Source organism: Eumetopias jubatus, unplaced genomic scaffold, assembly GCF_037043125.1.
Source record: "Eumetopias jubatus isolate StellerSeaLion01/CBP00866 unplaced genomic scaffold, mEumJub1_p1.0 scaffold_1, whole genome shotgun sequence".
Taxonomy (NCBI): Eukaryota; Metazoa; Chordata; class Mammalia; order Carnivora; family Otariidae; genus Eumetopias; species Eumetopias jubatus.
In genome coordinates this window covers 207,082,176-207,102,292 of record NW_028274807.1, presented here as the reverse complement: position 1 = coordinate 207,102,292, position 20,117 = coordinate 207,082,176, and the positions used below count along the sequence as shown (strand labels likewise).

The window sequence follows — 20,117 nt, the reverse complement described above, 5'->3', positions numbered from 1 at the left end:
ACAATGTTGCAGTAGTCCTCCCGAACCTTGGGGGAGTTCCAAGAATTCCCATGTGTGTCTGAATCCCAAATAGTACTCAATTTTATACATACTATGTTTTTTTTCTATACATACACACCTATGATAAAGTTCAATTTATAATTTAGGCACAATAAGAGATTAACACTAATACTAAAATAGAACAATTATAACAATATATTGCAATAATTGTGTGAACATTCTTTTTTTTTTAATTGTGTGAACATTCTTGCTCTCTCTCCCCCTTCTCAAAATATCTTAGTGTACTGTGCTCATCCTTCTTGTGATGATGTAAGATGATAAAATGCCTACCTGATGACATGAAGTGAGGGGAATGACACAGGCATTATGACATAGCATTTAGCATTTCTGACAATATGTCAGAAGGCGGATCATCTGCTTCCAGAACTCAGCTGACTGAGGGTAACTGAAACCATCGAAAGCAAAACCGCAGCTAAGGGGGGACTACTGTATGTGTCAATTCTATCTCAATAAAAAGTAAATGCATAAAATTAGCCATCTCAACTCAAGAAAAAATATATATAAATAAGCTGGCTCTGGAAGTAGACGGTAGCAGCAGAAGTGCCCTTGATGGAAGATCAAAAAGCTGGGAAAACAATGAAAAGCAGCACCATTGACAGGAAAGAGAGAAGGAACAGAAAGCAGAAATTTTAAAGACTTTTTTTTTTTATGATTAAGGTCATGCATGTTCATTGTAGAAAATTGTTTAAATGCAGACAGTGTAGAATCCTAATCCTATTCCTAATCACCACTAAAATGTTGGTGGATTACTTTCCAGGTGGGGATACTTTTCCTGGTTCAGAATTAGAATCCGGCTGATATGCTACATGAATGAACCTTGAGGACATTATGCTAAGTGAAATAAACCAGTCACAAAAACACAAGGGCTATGTGATTTCACTTATATGAAGTACTTAGAGGAATCAGATTCATAGAGACAGACAATAGTATGGTGGTTGTCTGAGGCTGGGGGTAGAGGAGAGGGAGGAATGGAGAGTTGATGTTTAATAGGGACAGAGTTCCAGTTTGTAAGATGAAAAAGTTCTGGAGATGGATGGCGGTGAGTGTTGTACAACAATGTGACTGTGCTTAGTGCTACTGAACTATAGACTTAAAAGTGATTACAACGGTAAAGTTTATGCCACGTATATTTTGCCACAATAAAAAGAATTAGAATCATGTCATCTTGGCAGTTTGCTGTCCTGTCTGTAATGATGGTTACGGTATTATTATTATTCCTCACATGCCTTCAGCAGCCACCTCTATCTGCCATAATCTTGGCGGTTTCCTTTAGTTCCTCATGTCCTGTCTCTCTCACTGGAGGAGAGGTTCCACGAGAGAAGGGGCTTTGTCTTGTCACTCTCTTCTTAGCCCAGCGCCTGACACAGAGCAGGTGCTCAGTAAATATTTGTCAAATCAATGAGCCCATTAGGAAAGAGAGATTTTTCTGGTGGACCCCCAAGTCCACTATCTATGTCCAACCTGCTCTGCACGGCAGGAGACAGATCTTTGTGGATGATATCAATAGGCTCCCTGCTTTGGGAAGTCTGGAAGGTTTCATTTAAAGAAGTCTCCAGCGGGAGATCGGAGCGCAGGGGAGGAGTAGGGTGGGAAACCTGGCAATTAGAAGGTGAACTCAGAGAGCCAGGAGAGGAAATGGCTGCTCCTCTCTGGTTCTGCTCTTTGAGCACTGAAAAGGTGCTTGCAGTGTGCCCAAGTGACAGGGAATGCCACATGGAGAAAGACCAGGAGCAGGCAGGGGTCCCCAGACTAAAGGGACAGACACCATTATATTAGTTTCCTAGAACGCCTTAACAAATTACCACAAACTTGAGGGGCTTAAAACAATAGCAATATTCTTTCATGGTCCTGGAGCCCAGAAGTCTGAAAACAAGGTGTTGGTGTTAGCAGGGCTATGCTTCCTCCAAAGGCTCTAGGAGAGGATCCTTCCTTGCTTCTTCCAGTTTCTAGGGGTTGCCAGCAATCCTTGGCATTCCTCAGCTTGTAGAAGCATCACGCCAGTCTCTGCCTCCTTTACAGGGCCGAGTGTCAGTCTCTGTGTCTTTACATAGCCTTCTTATAAAGATGCCAGTCATTGGATCAAGGGCCCATTCCTACTCCAGCATAACCTCAAGGTAACTCAACTGATTGTAACCGCAGAGACCCTATTTCCAAGTGAGGTCACATTCACAGGTGCCAGGAGTCAGGACATATCTTTGGGGGGAGGCACAATTCAATCTGCAACAGTAGGTAAGACCCTCCAACAGTCCGGCTTCCCCCTTAATTTGGGTTCCCCCATAAATGAAAAGGGTACTTGGAGGTTGAGTGGCCAGAACAGGAACGTCTGTGGCAGAAGCAGTACGAAGTCCTTTTGGTTACTCCATACATGGATTATGTCCAAGTGTGGCAGGGCCACCATTGTTCAGTCATTCAACAAGTAGGTATTAAGGGCCTGCTCTGTGCCAAGAACCTGGCGAGGCACCGTGGATTCAGTGATGACGAAGACAGATGAGATCCTCATCAAGGAGCTGACATCTAGAAAAGAAGGTGATAATCACAAACTGATAAGTGCTATGAAGAGAAGGAGGGTTCCAGTGTGGCATGGTAGTGTGATGCTTCAGATCAGATAGTCAAGGAAGTGTCCCTTAGGAGATAATATTTGAGCAGAGACATAAAGGATGAGAGAGTAAACCATATAAAATTTCAGGAGAACATCTCAGAGAGGGAAGGACATCCCAGAGAGGGGAGTCTGAGCACTAGCATGGCTGACCCTTCATGATTTGAGGACAGAGTGTCAGGAGATGGGAAAGGAAAGATGGACAGAGGTCAGGTGGTAAGGAACTAGGACCTTGTAGGTCATGGTAAGAAATGTGGATGCTATTCTAAACTTAAAGCTCACCTCACTGAATCTACCCACCGGACTAAAGCCACAGTTGTCCTAACGAGTAATACCTGAATCCACTAATGTGGATGAACTTTTCTAGGGAGAAGGTGAGAAATGAGAAGTGAATGGGGGATGGAAGCTTAATGTGTTAGTTAGCTATTGCTATATAACAAATTATCCCAAACTCAGCAGCTTAAAACAACACATATTTATTAAATGAGTTCTTGTGGATCAGGGCATGGCTTATCTAGGTCTACTAGCTCCGTCTCTAACCAGTCTGCAGACATGATGTCAGCTGGGGCTGCTATCTCTTCTCAAGGCTAGACTGGGAAAGAATATGCTTCTAGGCTCACTCATGTGGTTGTTGGCAGGATTCAGTTCCTCATGGGATGTTGCACTGAAGTCTTCAGGTTGTTGCTGGCTGATAGCCAGAGGCTCCCTCAATTCTTGCCATATGGGCTTCTCCATTTCTGAAAGAGTGAGCAAGACCAAAGCCATGATCTCTTTATAACCTAATTCAGAAGTGGCATCTTATCACTTTTGCCATATTCTAGTGGTTAGAAGTGAGTCATTAGGTACACTCCACACTCAAAGGGAGGAGATTACACAAGGCATGAAGACCAAAAGGTAGACACCATTGGGGGCCGTCTTCAAGGCTGCCTAACTCACCTGAAGAACACTACACTTGACAGGTGGATGGCAGACAACCAGCCCACGAAGGACCAAGACCAGAGGCAAAAGGGGAAAGGTGTGAACAAGTAGAGGGGAGGATATTCAAGTTGCAGGTGGTTGATAATTTCAAATGGTACCTAGAGGTCAAGTTGAATGGGACAGAAAAGAAACTTATGGAATTTGTCAATTGTAAGATGACATTGATGACCTTTTGTCTAAATCATTTCAGGGGACTGATGGGGACTAGAGTCATGGGAACCAGTCTTTATCCCTCACCTATAAGCATGGTCACCACCTTCGCAGGAGGTGACTGGGAAGAACCAAGAAGAACCTCCTCTCTTAGCCTGGGGCTTCCCACTGTCTCCTTACACCTCCCCCAGGAGAGTGACCTCATTTCTCAAAGACAAAATTGATTCTAGGTCATATCCCCCTGGAACAAGAGACCAATTGATGTGATTATCTCCAAGAGAAAGGGGGGCACCTACTAAAAGTAGAACCTGGTGCCCCAGAAGGGAAGACATCGGGGAACCTAAAAAGGGGTCTCTGATAATTACCTGCCAAAATTTCAGAGTGAAGGGCATCTCCATGTAATACCAAAGAAAAAAAAGAAAGAAAGAAAAGCTAGAAGTTTTAAAAGGTTCTCCTTCCTCATATATCCTGCAATTTCACACTATTTAATCGAAGGGCAAAATTCTGTTCCCCACTTTGTAGTACTTGTTGGGTAGAATGCATGATGGAAGAATGTAGCAAAGATGGCTGGAAAAAGGAGGTGCTGTAAAGTATTCTTCATTATAAAAATCAGAGAGCTAATTTCACAAATATTATTCCCCATTGGGCTGAGTTAGAAATATTTGAACTTTGGTATGTTGGGAGGAGGGAGATGTGCATAACCATAACTATAGATATGGGGGAAGGAGTAGAGGGAAATAGAGTGAAATCAAAACATGTTCATAATAGATGTGTCTGGATGATAAAATTACAGGTGATTCTTATTCCCTTCATTCTATTTTTCTGTATTTTACACGTTTTGCACAACGTGTATCTGTTACTTTTGTAGCATAAAAGCAAGCTTATTTGTTAGCTTACAAGAGTGATCTGTGTTTGAAGCAGAGTAAAAAACTTTCTGAGTCCTCTGCTCATGTATATAAAAGTTTCTGAGGCTTTTTCTGAATTTCACCATTTCTGTTCAGCCACACGTAATTGAATCTCTTGGAGGCTGAATGCTAATCCCAGCGCTGCAGGTTCCCAGCACCTGCAGTCTTGGTATATTTGGGATGCTATAACAGAATACCATAGACAGTGTGGCTTCTAAACAACAGAAATGTATTTCTCACAGTTTCTGGAGGCTGGGACATCCAAGATCAAATGCCAGCAGATTCACCATCTCATGAGGACTTCATGGTTCATAGACAGTCATCTTTTCACTATGCCTTCTCATGGAAGAAGGGGCAAGGGAATTCTCTGGGGTCTCTTTTGTAAGGCACTAACTTCATTTATAAGGGTTCCGCCCTCGTTACCTAATCATCTCTCAAAGGCCCCACCTCCTAATACCATCACATTAGGTGTTAGAATTTAACATACACAAATGTTTGGGAGGACACAAACATTCAGTTTTTAGCAGGTGCCAACCCAGGCTGTGACCAGCAAAGCAGAGCAGAAGATGGTTCATTCACTCCTTAAACATACACATAAATGTGTCAGGCTAGAGAAAAGTATCTAAAACAGGCCATCAGAGCCGGGAACCGGAGGTGAATTTTAGAAGTTGATATAGTCCAACTTGGGCCAGAAGTTGAAAATAAGAAGTTGGCGTATTGAGCACTAAGCAGTAAGTAGTACGCACTGATTTCAATGTTCAAAATATGGTAGCATACATTAGGAGTTTGTTGATGTGAACGGGTTGAGCCAACAAAAAGCCAGAACAGAACAGACTGCACACCCACACACAAACACTCATAGCCCAAATGAATTTCACCAGAGACACTTGTTAGAGCCCAAATCCTTCATATGTGTTCTGGCATAAGAAAGCCTCCTCAGACAGCCACATGCAGAAGAATGAAACTCAACCATTCTCTAACACCATACACAAAGATAAACTCAAAGTGGATGAAAGACCTCCATGTGAGACAGGAATCCATCAAAATCATAGAGGAGAACATAGGCAGTCACCTCTTTGACATCACCCACAGCAACTTCTTTCAAGATACATCTCCAAAAGCTAGTGAAACAAAAGCAAAAATGAACTTTTGGGACTTCAAGATAAAAAGCTTCTGCACAGCAAAGGAAACAGTCAACAAAACAAAAAGGCAACCCACAGAATGGGAGAAGATATTTGCAAATGACACTACAGACAAAGGGTTGGTATCCAAGATCTATAAAGAACTTCTCAAACTCAACACCCAAAAAAACAAACAATCAAGTCAAAAAAATGGGCAGAAAATATGAAAAGGCAGTTCTCTGAAGAAGACATAGAAATGGCTAACAGACACATGAAAAAATGTTCATCATCATTAGCCATCAGGGAAATTCAAATCAAAACCACATTGAGATACCACCTTACACCAGTAAGAATGGCAAAAATGGACAGGGAAAGAAACAACAAATGTTGGAGAGGTTGTGGAGAAAGGGGAACCCTCTTACACTGTTGGTGGGAATGCAAGTTGGTACAGCCCTTTGGAAAACAGTGTGGAGGTTCCTCAAAAAACTAAAAATAGAGCTACCCTATGACCCAGCAATTGCACTCCTGGGTATTTACCCCAAAGACACAGATGTACTGAAAAGAAGGGCCATATGCACCCCAATGTTCATAGCAGCAAGGTCTGCAATAGCCAAACTGTGCAAAGGGTCAAGATGCCTTTCACCAGATGAATGGATAAAGAAGATGTGGTCCATATATACAATGGAATATTACTCAGCCACCAGAAAGGATGAATACCCAAGTTTTGCATCGACATGGATGGGACTGGAGGAGATTATGCTCAGTGAAATAAGTCAAGCAGAGAAAGTCAATTATCATATGATTTCACTTATTTGTGGAACATAAGGAATAGCGTGGAGGACATTAGGAGAAGGAAGGGAAAAATGAAGGGGGGGAATTGGAGGGAGAGACGAACCATGAGAGACTATGGACTCTGAGACACAAACAGGGTTTTAGAGGGGAGGGGGGAGGGGGGATGGGTTAGCCCGGTGATGGGTATCAAGGAGGGCACGTACTGCATGGAGCACTGGGTGTTATACGAAAACAATGGATCGTGGATCACCACATCAAAAACTAATGATGTAATGTATGGTGACTAACATAACATAATAAAATTTTTAAAAAAAAGAAAAAAAGAAAGCCTCCTCAGGTGTCCCTCGGGTAGCTTGGCAGGAACAGTGCTCCATACACCAGGCAGCAAACTAACCCAGTACAATCCTCTGGTTGAGAAAATGGAAGCACCTAATGGACAAAGCAAAGGTTGGGTACAGAATGTTGTCCCAAGTGGGCTGTCTCCCTGGTTCTTTGGGAAACCCTCTCTGTCTCTCCTGGTGTTAGAGCAGCTCATTCATGTATTCATTCAATTACTAAAAATGAAAAGTAAGCACTTGAATCATGCTTATTCTATGTGAGCCACCATATTAAGCTCTTTTCTCATATTGGCACATTTAATCCATGACATGATCCTATTATCCTAGTTGACAGATGAGGAAACGGAGGCACAGAGAAGTCAGTGACTTACCCAAGATCACACAATCATTATGTCAGAATCATAATGTGAACCCAAGTTATCCAGCTCCAGAATCTTAACCATGGCACTATCCTGACTCTAGTGAAGGGCTGTTTGTTGGGCCAGATACCACTGGGCCCATTGACTATGCTAAATCCACATTCTTATAAACCCTGGAAACAAGTCTCCATCACCAATGGTCACCTGCCTCCATCCCTCCCTGGTGACCCTGGTAGGTCTCCAGCATGGCTGGCCTGGGAGGCTTCGGTTGACTGTCTTATCCCTCCCCATTACTGAATGATCCTTTGTTTTGCAAAGCCAGGGATATTCATTCCCTCTTCATCCTTGCACCTCTCAATCACTCAACAAGAAAACACATATTCATTCCCGTACGCATATGTTCACTTAATAAGTGTTTATTGAGTACTTAGTATGAGTCACAGTCTGTGCTGGATCCCCAGGTACAGTAGCATATAAGAGAGGCAAGATCACTACCCTCCTAAAACTCACAGTCTGATGGGGAATATGAACGAAGGAGGTAAGTAAAAAAAAAAAAAGTAACTGTCCATCAATGGATAAACAAAGTTGTGATATAGAAATACAATGGAATTTGGTCATAAAAAGGAATGAGGAATGAAAAGCTGCTACATGATGCACCATGGGCAAACCTTGAAATCATTATGCTAGGAGAAAGAGGACAGACACAAAGGGTCACTGTGTATAATTAATTTACATGAAATATGAGAACAGGCAAATCCATGGGGACAGAAAGTAGACTAGTGGTTGCCTAGAGCGGAGTGGGGAGGGTGGGGGGCAGAAATGGGAAGTGACTGCTGATGGGTATGGGGTTTTATGTGGGGGTGATGAAAATGTTTTGGACCTAGATAGAGCTGGTGGTTACACAACATCATAAATATACTAAATGCCTCTGAATTGTGTGCTTTAACATCATTAATTTTATTTATGAGAATTTCATCTGAAAGAAAGAAAGAAAGAAAGAAAGAAAGAAAGAAAGAAAGAAAGAAAGAAAGAAAGAAAGAAAAAGGAGCAGCACCTGGGGCTCAAGTGGTTAAGCTTCTGACTCTTGGTTTAGGCTCAGGCCATGATCTCAGGGTCCTGGGATCCAGCCCCACGTCCAGCTCCATGCTCAGCAGGGAATCTGCTTGAGGATTCTCTCTGTCCCTCCCCCAACTTGTGCTCTCTCTCTCTCTCAAATAAACAAATAAATCCTTAAAAGAAGAAAGGAAACAAATAAAATGATCACAGCGTGTGATTACCATCCATTCCTTCATCACATGTGTACTGAGAAGCTACTATATGCCATGAGCTGTGCTAGGCACTTGAGAGCAAGTTTCCTTCTAGGAGAGGTGGAAGGGGAGATCAAAAATTAAAAGGAAACCAATGGATAAGAGACTTCCAGGTAGTAATGAGTGCTGTGAAGACACTGCATGAAGGAACTGGAACACTAAAAGAGCTACTTTTGAGTAAGTAGTCAAGGAATACCTGTCTAAGAGGTGAGACCTCCTTGAGGGACACCAAGAATCCAGCCAGGCGAAAATCTTAACGGAAAGAGATCTGAACACAAGATAATAGCAAATGCAAAGGTCCTGGGGTAGGAACTAGCATGATGTGTTAGAGGAATTCAAAGATACCCAGGGAAGCTGGAGCACAGTGAGTGGGCCTGGGGGTGGGAGGTAGAAGATGAGTTAGTTCAGGGTAGTGAGAAAAGCCAGATCATGCAGAGACTTGTGAGTAAAGAGTTTGGATTTTGTTCTAAGTACAGTGGGATTCACTGAAGTGTTTTAGGTAAGAGAAAGATGTGCTCTAGTTTAAAGCATAGTGCTGGCTGTGGTGTGAAGAATGAATTGGAGGAGGCGAGGGGGCAGATATAGGCAGAGAGACCATGTAAATGAGACATGATGATGGGAGCAAGAATAAGAATGTTGGTTGTTGGGACACCTGGGTGGCTCAGCTGGTTGAGTGTCTGACTCTTGATTTCAGCTCAGGTCATGATCTCAGTGTTGTGAGTTCAAGCCCACAGGTCTGGCTCCACACTCAGCGCAGAGTCTGCTTGAGCTTCTCTCTCTCCCTCTCCATGCTCACACACACACACTCTCTCTCTCTCTCTCTGTCTCTCAAATAAATAAAATCTTTGAAAAAAATAATGTTGGTGGTAGTAATGGAGAAAAGGATGATCATATTGGGGATAAATTTTAAAAGTAGGGCTGGCAGATCTTGTTAATGCGTTGGCTGCAGACATGAAAAATTAAGGAAGCTTTTTAACATAAGCAACTGGGGTGGATGGTGGGCCAACTATCAAGTCAAGCAATACTAGTGGAGGAAAAGATCAGGGAGATTAATCAAAAGTTTGGATTGGTACCTGTTGAGTTTGAGGTGCCTACCAAATGCTCAAGTAAAAATGCCACTGCTAGAAAGAAACAAATAAGGTGATGTGATGGAGACTTATGGGAGAGGGATGGAGAGCAGTCCTCTCTTTATTCTTCCTCAGACTCTAACCTCATTCCTATGTTGAAAAAAATCCACATCAGATGAGTCTCAGTAGGAAATAAAGTTCTCCTTCCTGCCATAGAAACAGGAAGTTGAGACATGACTCACTATCCCAGCTTCCCTTGCAGCTAGGGCTTGGCCATGTGACACAGGTTCAACCAGTTAGATGCAGCCAGCTTAGACCAGAAAGGCAAAGAAGCAGGTGCCACAGAGAGCGGCTCTGTGGGTGGCTGCAGTGGCAGCCTCCAAGACAGACAACACAGCTGAGAGTTGTACAATAGTAGCCATGATGTTCTCAAGAGCCATTGCTTGTCTTTATTTTTTGGCTGTGATTCTCACTGTGAGGCCATCTTTTCTCTTTCTGTGGTTTGCACAAACAAATCCTGAGTGATGGGAAAGAAGAGTTGGGCTTAGAGATAGTACTAACGAAAGAGCCTTTTGACATAGTGATATTTAAGTTGGGTTCTGAAGATTGGAGAAGAGCCAGCCATGGAAAGGACCTGGAAAGGAGTATGCCACCCAAAAGGAACGATGAATGCGAGGCTCTGAGGTGGGAAAAAGCTTAGTGTGGTCCAAGAGCTGGAAGAAGGCCTGGGTGGCTGGGGGTAAGAAGCAACAGAAAGAGATGTGCTAAATGAGGTCGGCTTCCTCAAGGAGCCAAGATTCCAAGCCACCGTGGCCAAGTTCCAAAGCAAAGACCCCGTTCACGCCTCTCTGTAGCCTTTCCCCTCCCCCACCCATGGAACTTCTTCTGCGCTGTTGCCACCGTTGTCATGGTGATATTTCACTCACTGTTTAGGCCAGGGAGGAGTTGGCGCGTCTTTGGGAGTCCCTGCTCCTCCCCGTGGAGGCCCCGGGCCAGGCCGAGATAGCAAGCAGGGGCAATGCCCGTGGTGATACCCGCAGCTGAGCGTAGCCAGGACACCCGCATAGGGGCTCCAGCATGGCGCGAGGCATCCAAGGCCATCACGCAGAAGGCGCACCACCTGACCGACCGCTGCGGGCAGGAGGCAGTGACCATGTGGCAACCCAAGGACAGCGTGAGGGACCCGCACGTGGCGCGCCATCTCTGCCGCGCTGCCTACATTCTGCCCTGGCGTTTCCGCGTGGAGATGCTCAAGGGCGGTGGCACCTTGGAGAAGCCGCCGCCGGGCGAGGGCGTCACGCTGTGGAAGGGCAAGATGAAGCCCCCCGCCTGGCACGCCCGCCTGCCGCTGCCCATGCACCGCGATGCCTGGGCCCTGCAGACTGCAGAGGTGGTGCACGCGCACGCGCGCGGAGCGCGCCTCACCGCCGCCCGCTTGTGCCGAGCGCAGCACCAGATCAATGGACAGCTGCGGCTGCTGCTTCGCCAGCGGGAGGCTACGGACCGCAGGCTCAGCGAAGTGCGCAAAGGCCTGCTCATTAACCAGCAGAGCGGCAAGCTTCGGGGCTACCGGCCCAAGTCTGAGAAGGTGGGACCATCCTCCCTGCCCTCTCAGAGACCGAGGCCTCAGCTCCCGGATGCTCGGCCTGGGAAAAACCCCTCCCCATAGAGAGAACACCCACCTCCACCCCACGCCCCAGCTCCCATCGAGTGAGGGCACAAGATGAGGACGCTCCCAAGAGGAGGTGCCTCGATTCCGAGCCCAGAGGGTGAGACCCTCCCGAGGGGATGAGATCCTCTGCCCCCTTGCCCCAAAGAGAGTGTCTATTCCAGTCCCCCAACCAAGGAGAGAAAGTGGGACTCTGAATCAGACTAGATGAAATTCTTCCCAAAAGGCAACCACAGCCCTCAGCCCAGGTATGAAATCACCCACCCAGCCCCCAGGCCCAGAAAGTGAGGCCCTCCCTAAGACCCTCAATGCCCCAATCCCAGTGAAAACACACCCAAAGCCCCCCGCTGAGGAGAGTGGGTGATGTCCTGGTTCCAACCCATGAAACCCTCCTCAAAATGTTTGTGTGTGTTTTTTTTTAAGATTTTATTTGAGAGAGAGAGAGAGCGAGCAGGGGGACAGAGAGGGACAAGCAGACCCTGCACAGAGCACGGAGCCCAATGTGGGGCTCAATCTCAGGACCTTGAGATCATGACCTGAGCTGAAATCAAGAGTCCGCACTTAACCTACTGAGCCACCCCGGCACGGCACCCCTCCTCAAAATGTTTTTTTTAAACCCCAAGTCCTCCCCTACAGCCCCAGAAAGTTAGAACCCCTCCCCAGGCCTCAACCGGGGCAGAAAAGAATGGGTCCTACCTACGAGTTGAGACCCTCAGACTCCAAGCCCCTGCACTTGAGAACTAAGTCCCCACCAGAGAAAAGAGTGAGATTCCTAGTCTCAGCCCTGGTGAAATCCTCCCCCTAAAGTGAAACTGCAAACCATCACCCCAAAAGTGGGGAACATTTTAACCTCTCTAAGGAGAAATGAAACCCCCACACACCAGGTGGGATTCCTACTCCCAGCCCCCAAATGCAGATAGTAAGAACCCAAAAAGGCAACCCCTCCTCATCCCTATGATGAGTCCCCTGTACTTCTGGCCAGGGAGGGAGGATAAGACCCTCACCAAGGAAGGGGGACCCCCAGCCCCAGAGAATGAGAATAACCTTCCCCCAAGTTAAATCACCTTCATCCCATCTCACTGGGCTCCTACCTATAAAGTGGAGAAGCCCCCAACCCTACTCTCTAAAGGAAAGGACCTCCCCCCCAGTGAGAGCCCCCTCAGAGTGAGGTCCCCAAAGGATGAGAGCACCCCCAACTCCATTCTCCAAACCCAAAGTTTATGACGTTAACAAGCCCTCTACTACACTGGAAGGAGAAGTCTCCCTCCAGCCCCCTCTGGAAAGTGTGAAGATTCTCTCCTTGTTTTCTAGGTCCCTGACAAAGCTGACAGTATGCTTACCTGGGAGAAGGAGGAGCTAAAGAGCATGAAGAGGAAGATGGAAAAAGATATGGAAAAATCAGAGGCCCTGCTCAAGGTTGAGAATACCTAGGGCCAAGTTGGGAGGGGCGGAGGTGGATCCGAATGGGTGAACTGCTCTAACCTTGGGGACTGTAGCCACAGCAAACCCTCAACCCACACCCCTGTCCGTCCTGCCCTGACACTCACTGTATTTCCACTTTGTGCAATGGGAAAACTGAGGCTCTGGGAGATGGAGTTAGGCCCCAAAATAACAACGAACACCCCTTCTGTGCCAAGCCCTGTGCAGTCACTGAGTTAACTTCTTAAAACTCTCCTGTGAAACAGAAACTTTGATCCCCTCATTAGAGATGGGGAAACTGAGCCAGAGAGGCACAGGGCTAGTCAATGGCAGGGCTGTGGCTTCAGCTCAGGCGTCTTTTTGTTTTCCATCTTTACTGAGGTATAATTGACCATTTAAAATTGTATATATTTAACACAACTTGATGATTTGATATATGTATACATTGTGAAATAATCACCATAAAGAAGTAATTGAGATATCCATCACATCACATAGTTACCTTTATGTGTGTGTGGTGAGAACACTTAAGATCCAAACTCTTAGCAAATTTCAGTTATAAAATATGGTGCTGTTATCTACAGTTACTTTGTTCTACATTAGATCTCCAGAACTTAATCATCGTTGCACAACTAAAACTTTGTGCCCCTTGACCAACATCTCACCATTTCTCCCTCCCCCGCCCCAGGCCCTGGCAACCACCATTCTACACTCTGGCACTCTGGATTTGACTATTTTAGGTTCCAAATATAAGTGAGATCTTTCTGCATTTGGCTTATTTCACTTAGCATAATAATGAAACTCCAGGCTCATCTATGTTGTCACAAATGGCAAGATGTCCTTTTTTAAGGCTGAACAATATTCCATTGTATGTATTTTATTGTATATGTTTTACATTATATATTATATATCATATATTCTTATTCTATATTATTAATGTAATACATAATATATAATTACATAATTAATATTATAACACATATATTAATTATCTATTATATAATTTATAAAGTCATATATCGTATTATATACTAATATATTCTATAACAATATATTATATGCTTTATATTGTATATTATAACATATGTACTATATAATGTATTCTATATATACTAATATATATTATATACTGCAATATAATACATAACATGTATAATATATAATGTATGTTATATATTAAGTATCTTTTTAATACATATTAATTAGAATTATATTTTATATATTAAATCTCATATAATATATTTTATATATAAATATAATATAATTATATTTTATATATTATATTTTATATTATAATTATATAATTTATTATTATAAATTTTATATGGTTTCTATGATATAAAATATATAAAATAATTTCTATAATGATATTATATATAAATATACAATATATTGTATAAAATAGTACATATTATAATTATATATTATTTATTATATATAACTATTTTATAATATATTAAGATATCAGTGTTTTGATTATTAATACATTAATATTATAATGGCATATATATCACATTTTCTTTATCCACTCACCTGTCAAAAGGCACTTATATTGTTTCCATGTCTTGGCTCTTGTGGATAATGCTGAAATGAACATGGAGTGCAGATATCTCTTTGAGACCCTGATTTTCTTTGGATATATACCAAGAAGTGCCAGAACTACCTTATGATTCAGGTCAGGTCTTGAGCCTAGCTCTTTACACTGTGATATGTGCTCAACTGTTGTCAGCTCCAGCCAGAGATGGTCTGTCACTACATCCTTCGCTCTTACAACAAGAATTTCTTTATGAGGGCGCTAACAGAGATGAAAGTGCAGCCAGAGTTGATGGAGCCTTTGGAACTGGTTAAAGTTAGCTGGCAACCTGTGTGTGCCTTTGACTCATCTATTTGACAAATATTAATCCAGTACCCTGGTGTCTGGGCACCATGCTTGGCATTAGGGACAAAGTAGTGAAGAGGACAGAGCTGGCCTTGCCCTCACAGACTTCACATAATAAGAACATTCAAATAAGAGACAGATCAGGGCAGTGGGTGAGGATGGGGGAGGAAATTTAGGAGCTGGTGCACCACTGTCCGTGGTTCTGAACCTTCCTTGTGCTCATCCCACCACACCCCCAGGCCACGGTCATATTCCTTTAAATCTGGTAAGTCCTGAAAAATCCTTCAGGAAAGCCTGAAACTGACAAGGGAGAAGACCCTGAGGGTGGCCCCAGTAGGGAAGGGCTTGCAAGAGAGAAAGGGGAATGGAGGGATGGGGAAAAAACAGACATAGATGGAAACTGAGAATGGCCACTGGAGAAAAATGCTTACAACCAAACAGACGTGTTTCAACTTGAGATCATGAATGCAAATTGGCACTCAGAACTTTCCCAAGGATCTTACCATGTGTCTCTAGAAGGCTTGTTGTCCCACTGGGTAAGTTATTTCATACTTTCTCTTCCTTCAAACCTCTCCAGCTCTCTGCTTTCCTCATTCTCAGTGAATGACCCCAATGCATGGAAGCCATTAAAGGGAACCTCTCTCATTATTCCCTGCCAATATCATAATTCCATCTACCTCTGCACCCACCTTCTCCCCATTCTCCTGCATCACCAATATTTCCATCATTATTGGATTATTCTCACCAGTGAACAAATGGAGAATTATTCTCTAATGGGTACAGATCTGTTTGGGATGATGAAAAAGTTCTGGAAATGGATAGTGGTGGTGGTTGCACAACATTAATGTCCCTGAACTCTACACTTAAAATTGTTAAAATGGCAAATTTTGTTATGTCTATTTTATCACCAAAAATAACCTCTCTGGATCCCATGCTCCCCTCCAGATATTCTCCATTTCTCTGATCCTCTCACTAGCCCATCTTTTCTGCACATATTGACCCCATCACTTCTTTTGGGCAGGAACTGGATCAGTTTTCCCCACTGCATTCCCCACTCCCTGGTACATTGCCCAGCACACAGGAGGGGCTTAATGAATATTTGAATGAGTGAATGAATGAATGAATGAATGAATGACTTTTTAAAATCTACTTTTACTCAAATGGATGAATCTCAAAGAGATTATATTCAGCAAAAGATGCTAGACATAGGATACACACTGTGTGATTCCATTTATATGAAGTTCTAGATTTCAAAAGCATTTTCTTGAAGAGTCAGGTAGTAAATATTTTAGGCTTTGTGCAAGATGCAGTCTCTGTTATAATTGCTCAGTTAGGCCAGTGTAGCACAAAAGAGTCAGAGACAATATGCACATGAATGAGCATGGCGGTATTCCAGTAAAGTTTTAGTTACAAAAAGAGGCAGCCAGTCCACAGGCCATAGTTTATGGACACCTTAAAGTACAGGCAAAACTAATCTGCAAGGCAGCTTAGTAGGGAGGAGAGAAGGGGCACCAGGGATATTTTTGGGGTGATGGAAATATCCTATATTTTGATGAGGGTGGTATTTGTATATGGATATATATATATTTATACATTGTCCATATATATTATGTATTTACATAATATATATATTTATATATGTAAATACACAAATACATATATTATATATAAATACATAATATATTATAAATACATAAATACATAAAAGTAAATACACAATATATACAATATATAAATATATAATAATATATATCCATATATAAATACATAATAAATATATATACATTTATATATGGATATATATACACACACAAAAGACTTGTTTTAATATATGGATATATATATGGATTTATATGGATATATATACAAAGACTTGTTTTAATATAACTCAAATAGCTGCAAGTATCAAAGAAATGCAATATGCTTCATTTTATAATGGTGGAAGTAGGGTTTGGATGGGAGTAGGAGTTAAGATGAGATAGATGTTGGTGGGGGAGATACTCTGAGGACAACAGAGGGCTCCTGATACTAATAAGAGCAGAGGAGGAGAGACCCTGAGGCTAGGGGAGGGGATCAGTCCTGAATGCAGCTGAGGAGCAAAGGACTGGTACAGGAAGAGTATTGGTGTAAGTTCAGCCTACACCTCTCCTCTTTACAGGTGGAACAATTGAAGGGAGGTGGGGTTTTCTTGCAGTGCCAGAGCAAAGCCAGGCACAGAATGCAAAGGAAAATGACACCCAGAACAAGGAAGCTACCACCAGCCCCTTCTGCTCCTCCCCTCTCCACCCAGGGATCATTGAAGGCTTCTGGACAGGGGGAGGGGTGTGGGAAGTGTCTGAGCTTCCACCTAGAAATCAATTCTTTCTGCCAGGAACCAGAACTGGACAGGGTCAGTTTGGAGGTGGAAAAGTTTTGCAGCCCCCAGCAGAGAAATCGCTTCCAGCCACCTCTCTCAATCTCCCCACTCACACTCTGCCTTTTTCTCTGCCCCTCTCTGCTTCCTTGCCCCCAGGCCCTGGCGTCCTGCCACGACACTCTAGCTTTCTGCTGTAAGGAGAGGCTCCAAGCTGTGGACTTAATGAACCAGCCACTGGATAAGGTTCTGGAGCAGGCTGGCCGCCACTCCTGGGTGGACCTCTCCTGCGTCCCTTCCCTGCGCACTCAGGGCCAGAAAACGCCTCCCCCAGACCCTGTGGGCACTTATACCCCAGGTAAGCCCCCACAGAAAGGAGCCCACTATTGTAGGTACCCTTGGGTGCCCACTCGGCCTCCACTTCTCAGCCACTGCCTTCCCTGGGGAATTCCTTCCCCCAAGACCAAGTGAGAGGGCTGACAGCCCATCTCCACTGAGGGCCACGTTCTTAATTAGCTCTTGCCCTTGCACACTCCTGCTTCCCACACTCCTGCGGGCAAGCACTCCTTCTGTCAATCCGGGACACTACTTATACCAACTCCACCAACAGCCTCACCCCTGGACTTGCTCCAAGTCCTTCAGTAAACCCCCTCGCCCAGGGGCCAACACAACCTGAGAATAGAGAGGGAGACTCAGACAGCCAGGATCGGTCTCCACGGGTGACCCCACCCCGCCCGCAGAGTGCGCCACGGCGCTGTACGAAGCCAAGCGACTGTTGATGGAGTCCAAGGACACCTTGCTAGAAATGACAAAGAACGAGGAGGACGTCCAGGAGCAACAACAAGAGATAAGCGATCGCGTGTGCGCCTCGCTGGCGCAGAAGATGCGTGAGACCTTGGAGCTGAAGGTGGGCGCGGCAGGCGTGACTCCTAGTTGGTGGCAGGAGGCTCGGGTGGACCAGAGCTGACTACGGAGATGGGGACGCGGGAGCAGAGGAGCCCGGAAGTCAGTGTGATCCCTCTGTGCTCCCACCCACCCAGGAAAGAATGAATATGACCTTAGGACTAATGAGGGGAACTATCCATCGGTGCACAAAATTCAACCAGGAAATGTACATCACTCGTGGCCTCATCAAGGTATGCTGTGGCGCAAGAGTGTGAGGGGGTGGGGCCGGGGTTGTTCGCCTAGCCTGGGCCTCACTGCTCAGCACACCGCACTCCACCAGGGTCCTCTGTCAAAACGTCACCTGGAGACTCGAGAGAAACTGGATAGACCTCTGGTTCGAGTGTATCAGAGACACGTGGGCACCCAACTCCCCGAAGCCTCCAGCCTCGCCCAGGTATGCCCCTCGGTGGCCCCTTCCACACCTTCCCGCCCTCTCTAGTCGCAGCCCCACCCCGGTAACACCGCTTCCTCAAGTACACCTGACCCAGGTCTGCCAGTCCTTCAACTCCCGTCCAGAAGGAGGCCCTCCGCTACCCACACCTGTCTCAAAAAAGTCCCCTCAACTTCTACCCTCCTCACCCCCTCATGATACGGCCCTCTTTCAACCTAGCTCTTTCATGCACTCCTCGCCCAGATGCTCTCCCACATCCCAGGTCCGCCCCACCCCTCACTCTCCAGGTGCGTACCGCGCCCCCCGCCCAGTTCCGTCTTGTCGCAGCTTCTCTTTCAAGCGCGTGTTGCGCCCAATCTCTGCGAGTCCCGCCTCTCCTCCTGTGCTCCCTCCTGTGTTCCATCCCAGGCTGGGATCTTCCGCAAGCACACGTGGCCCAGGTGTGCCCCTCCCCTTCTGAGGTCCGTCCCTTCTTAAAGGTATGCTCTTTTCACACACACACACACCTGGCCCAGGCGTGTTAGGCCACCCCGGACAGTGCCCCGCGGCCCTTGCTCCGGCTCGCCCGGCCCGCAGCACGGTCCCGCCCCCTCCCCAGGGCACTGACAAGCTGCAGCGCCACATCTCGCACGTGGGAAAAAACCTGAAGGAGCTGCTCGCCACGCACAAGAACCTCACCGCGAGCCTCAACTGCAAGAAGATCGGGTATGAAGTGGACTACAGTGTAGTGCGCCTGCGCCTTCGCCAGCGGCACCCGCACATGTGCTACGAGCAGGCGCAGCGCCTGGTCAAAGACTGGGACCCGCGCACGTCGCGCGTCGAGTCGGATGCTGCCACCAAGTGACACTCGCCCCTTGCCCCAGCCTTCCGGCCCAGTTCTGGCTGGACATGCTGAGCAGAGACTTACAGCTCAATGGCTCTCCCCCTCGCCTGACCTACCCTCCCTCGAAGCATCCTCTAGAACTATAATTAAAAATGACAATACTTACCACTTATTAAGCACCTACTGTATATCAATCATTTACCCTACAATACGTTATGGGCAGTGTATCCTGGGAGTTAACAGGCTGGACCTGGGCTCCAGATTTCTGGGGTTCAAATCCCAGCTCCCCAGTTTCAACAGTGTAGCCTTGGGTAAGTCACTGTCCCTCTCTGGTCGCAATGTCTTCACCTGTAAAATGGAAAAGTATTACAGCACCCACTTCAAAGGCTTGTCATAAGGATACTGTGTAATGGTGTAGAATGGTGACTGCCCAATGTTACACAGCTAGTAAGCAGAAGAGCTAAAATTTTAATCCCTGCATCTAAAGCCTGCACTGGGAGCATAACTTGAAGCTCCCCTCACTCCTCCCCTTTTAGATGAATGCAGGTTCCCAGCCCACTGGCTGCCGTTATTAACATTACACACACACACACACACACACACACACACACACACACACACGTTATAGAACATAACTACCACAAATAATGAGAATCAACTGTATTTGCAAAGGTGTAGGCAAGGTAGAAAAAAACCTCAATGGATAGCACAGTACCAAGGTGCTGGTAATTGTGGAGAGCCACACTTGCCACTCCTAAATCTGAAAGAACAAGGTAGTCAAAAGCAGCCAGCCTTGCAGTGCTGCCATGTGGATGCTGGGGGAATAAATGTCCCTACTCTCCTCTCTCCATTGGCCAGTGTTCCCTATTGGTTGAAGCCAAAGAGAAAGGGCACCTGTGGGTGCAGTTCATATATCCTTTAGGGCACAGAGCTGCCACCACCCTGTTGACTTTTGAGCCTCTTGC

At 45.4% G+C, this 20,117-nt stretch overlaps 1 protein-coding gene across 1 annotated transcript; it reads left to right on the top strand.

The window, feature by feature from the left end:
* The first annotated feature begins 10,691 nt into the window (after nt 1-10,691).
* TEKTL1 (tektin like 1) lies at nt 10,692-19,173 on the top strand. Its single transcript, XM_028095278.2, has 7 exons — nt 10,692-11,261; nt 12,654-12,758; nt 17,153-17,351; nt 17,734-17,900; nt 18,034-18,129; nt 18,219-18,332; nt 18,928-19,173. The coding sequence occupies exons 1-7, from the start codon at nt 10,692-10,694 to the stop codon at nt 19,171-19,173; spliced, it is 1,497 nt and encodes a 498-aa protein (XP_027951079.2).
* The last annotated feature ends 944 nt before the right edge of the window (nt 19,174-20,117 follow it).

Excerpts from the sequence above, each read along its gene's own strand:
- TEKTL1 (XM_028095278.2), top strand. The coding sequence starts at position 10,692 with ATGCCCGTGGTGATACCCGCAGCTGAGCGTAGCCAGGACACCCGCATA. Across the intron at positions 17,901-18,033 it reads GTGAGACCTTGGAGCTGAAG|GAAAGAATGAATATGACCTT; the intron begins GTGGGCGCGGCA and ends CCACCCACCCAG. Across the intron at positions 18,333-18,927 it reads AAGCCTCCAGCCTCGCCCAG|GGCACTGACAAGCTGCAGCG; the intron begins GTATGCCCCTCG and ends CCCCCTCCCCAG.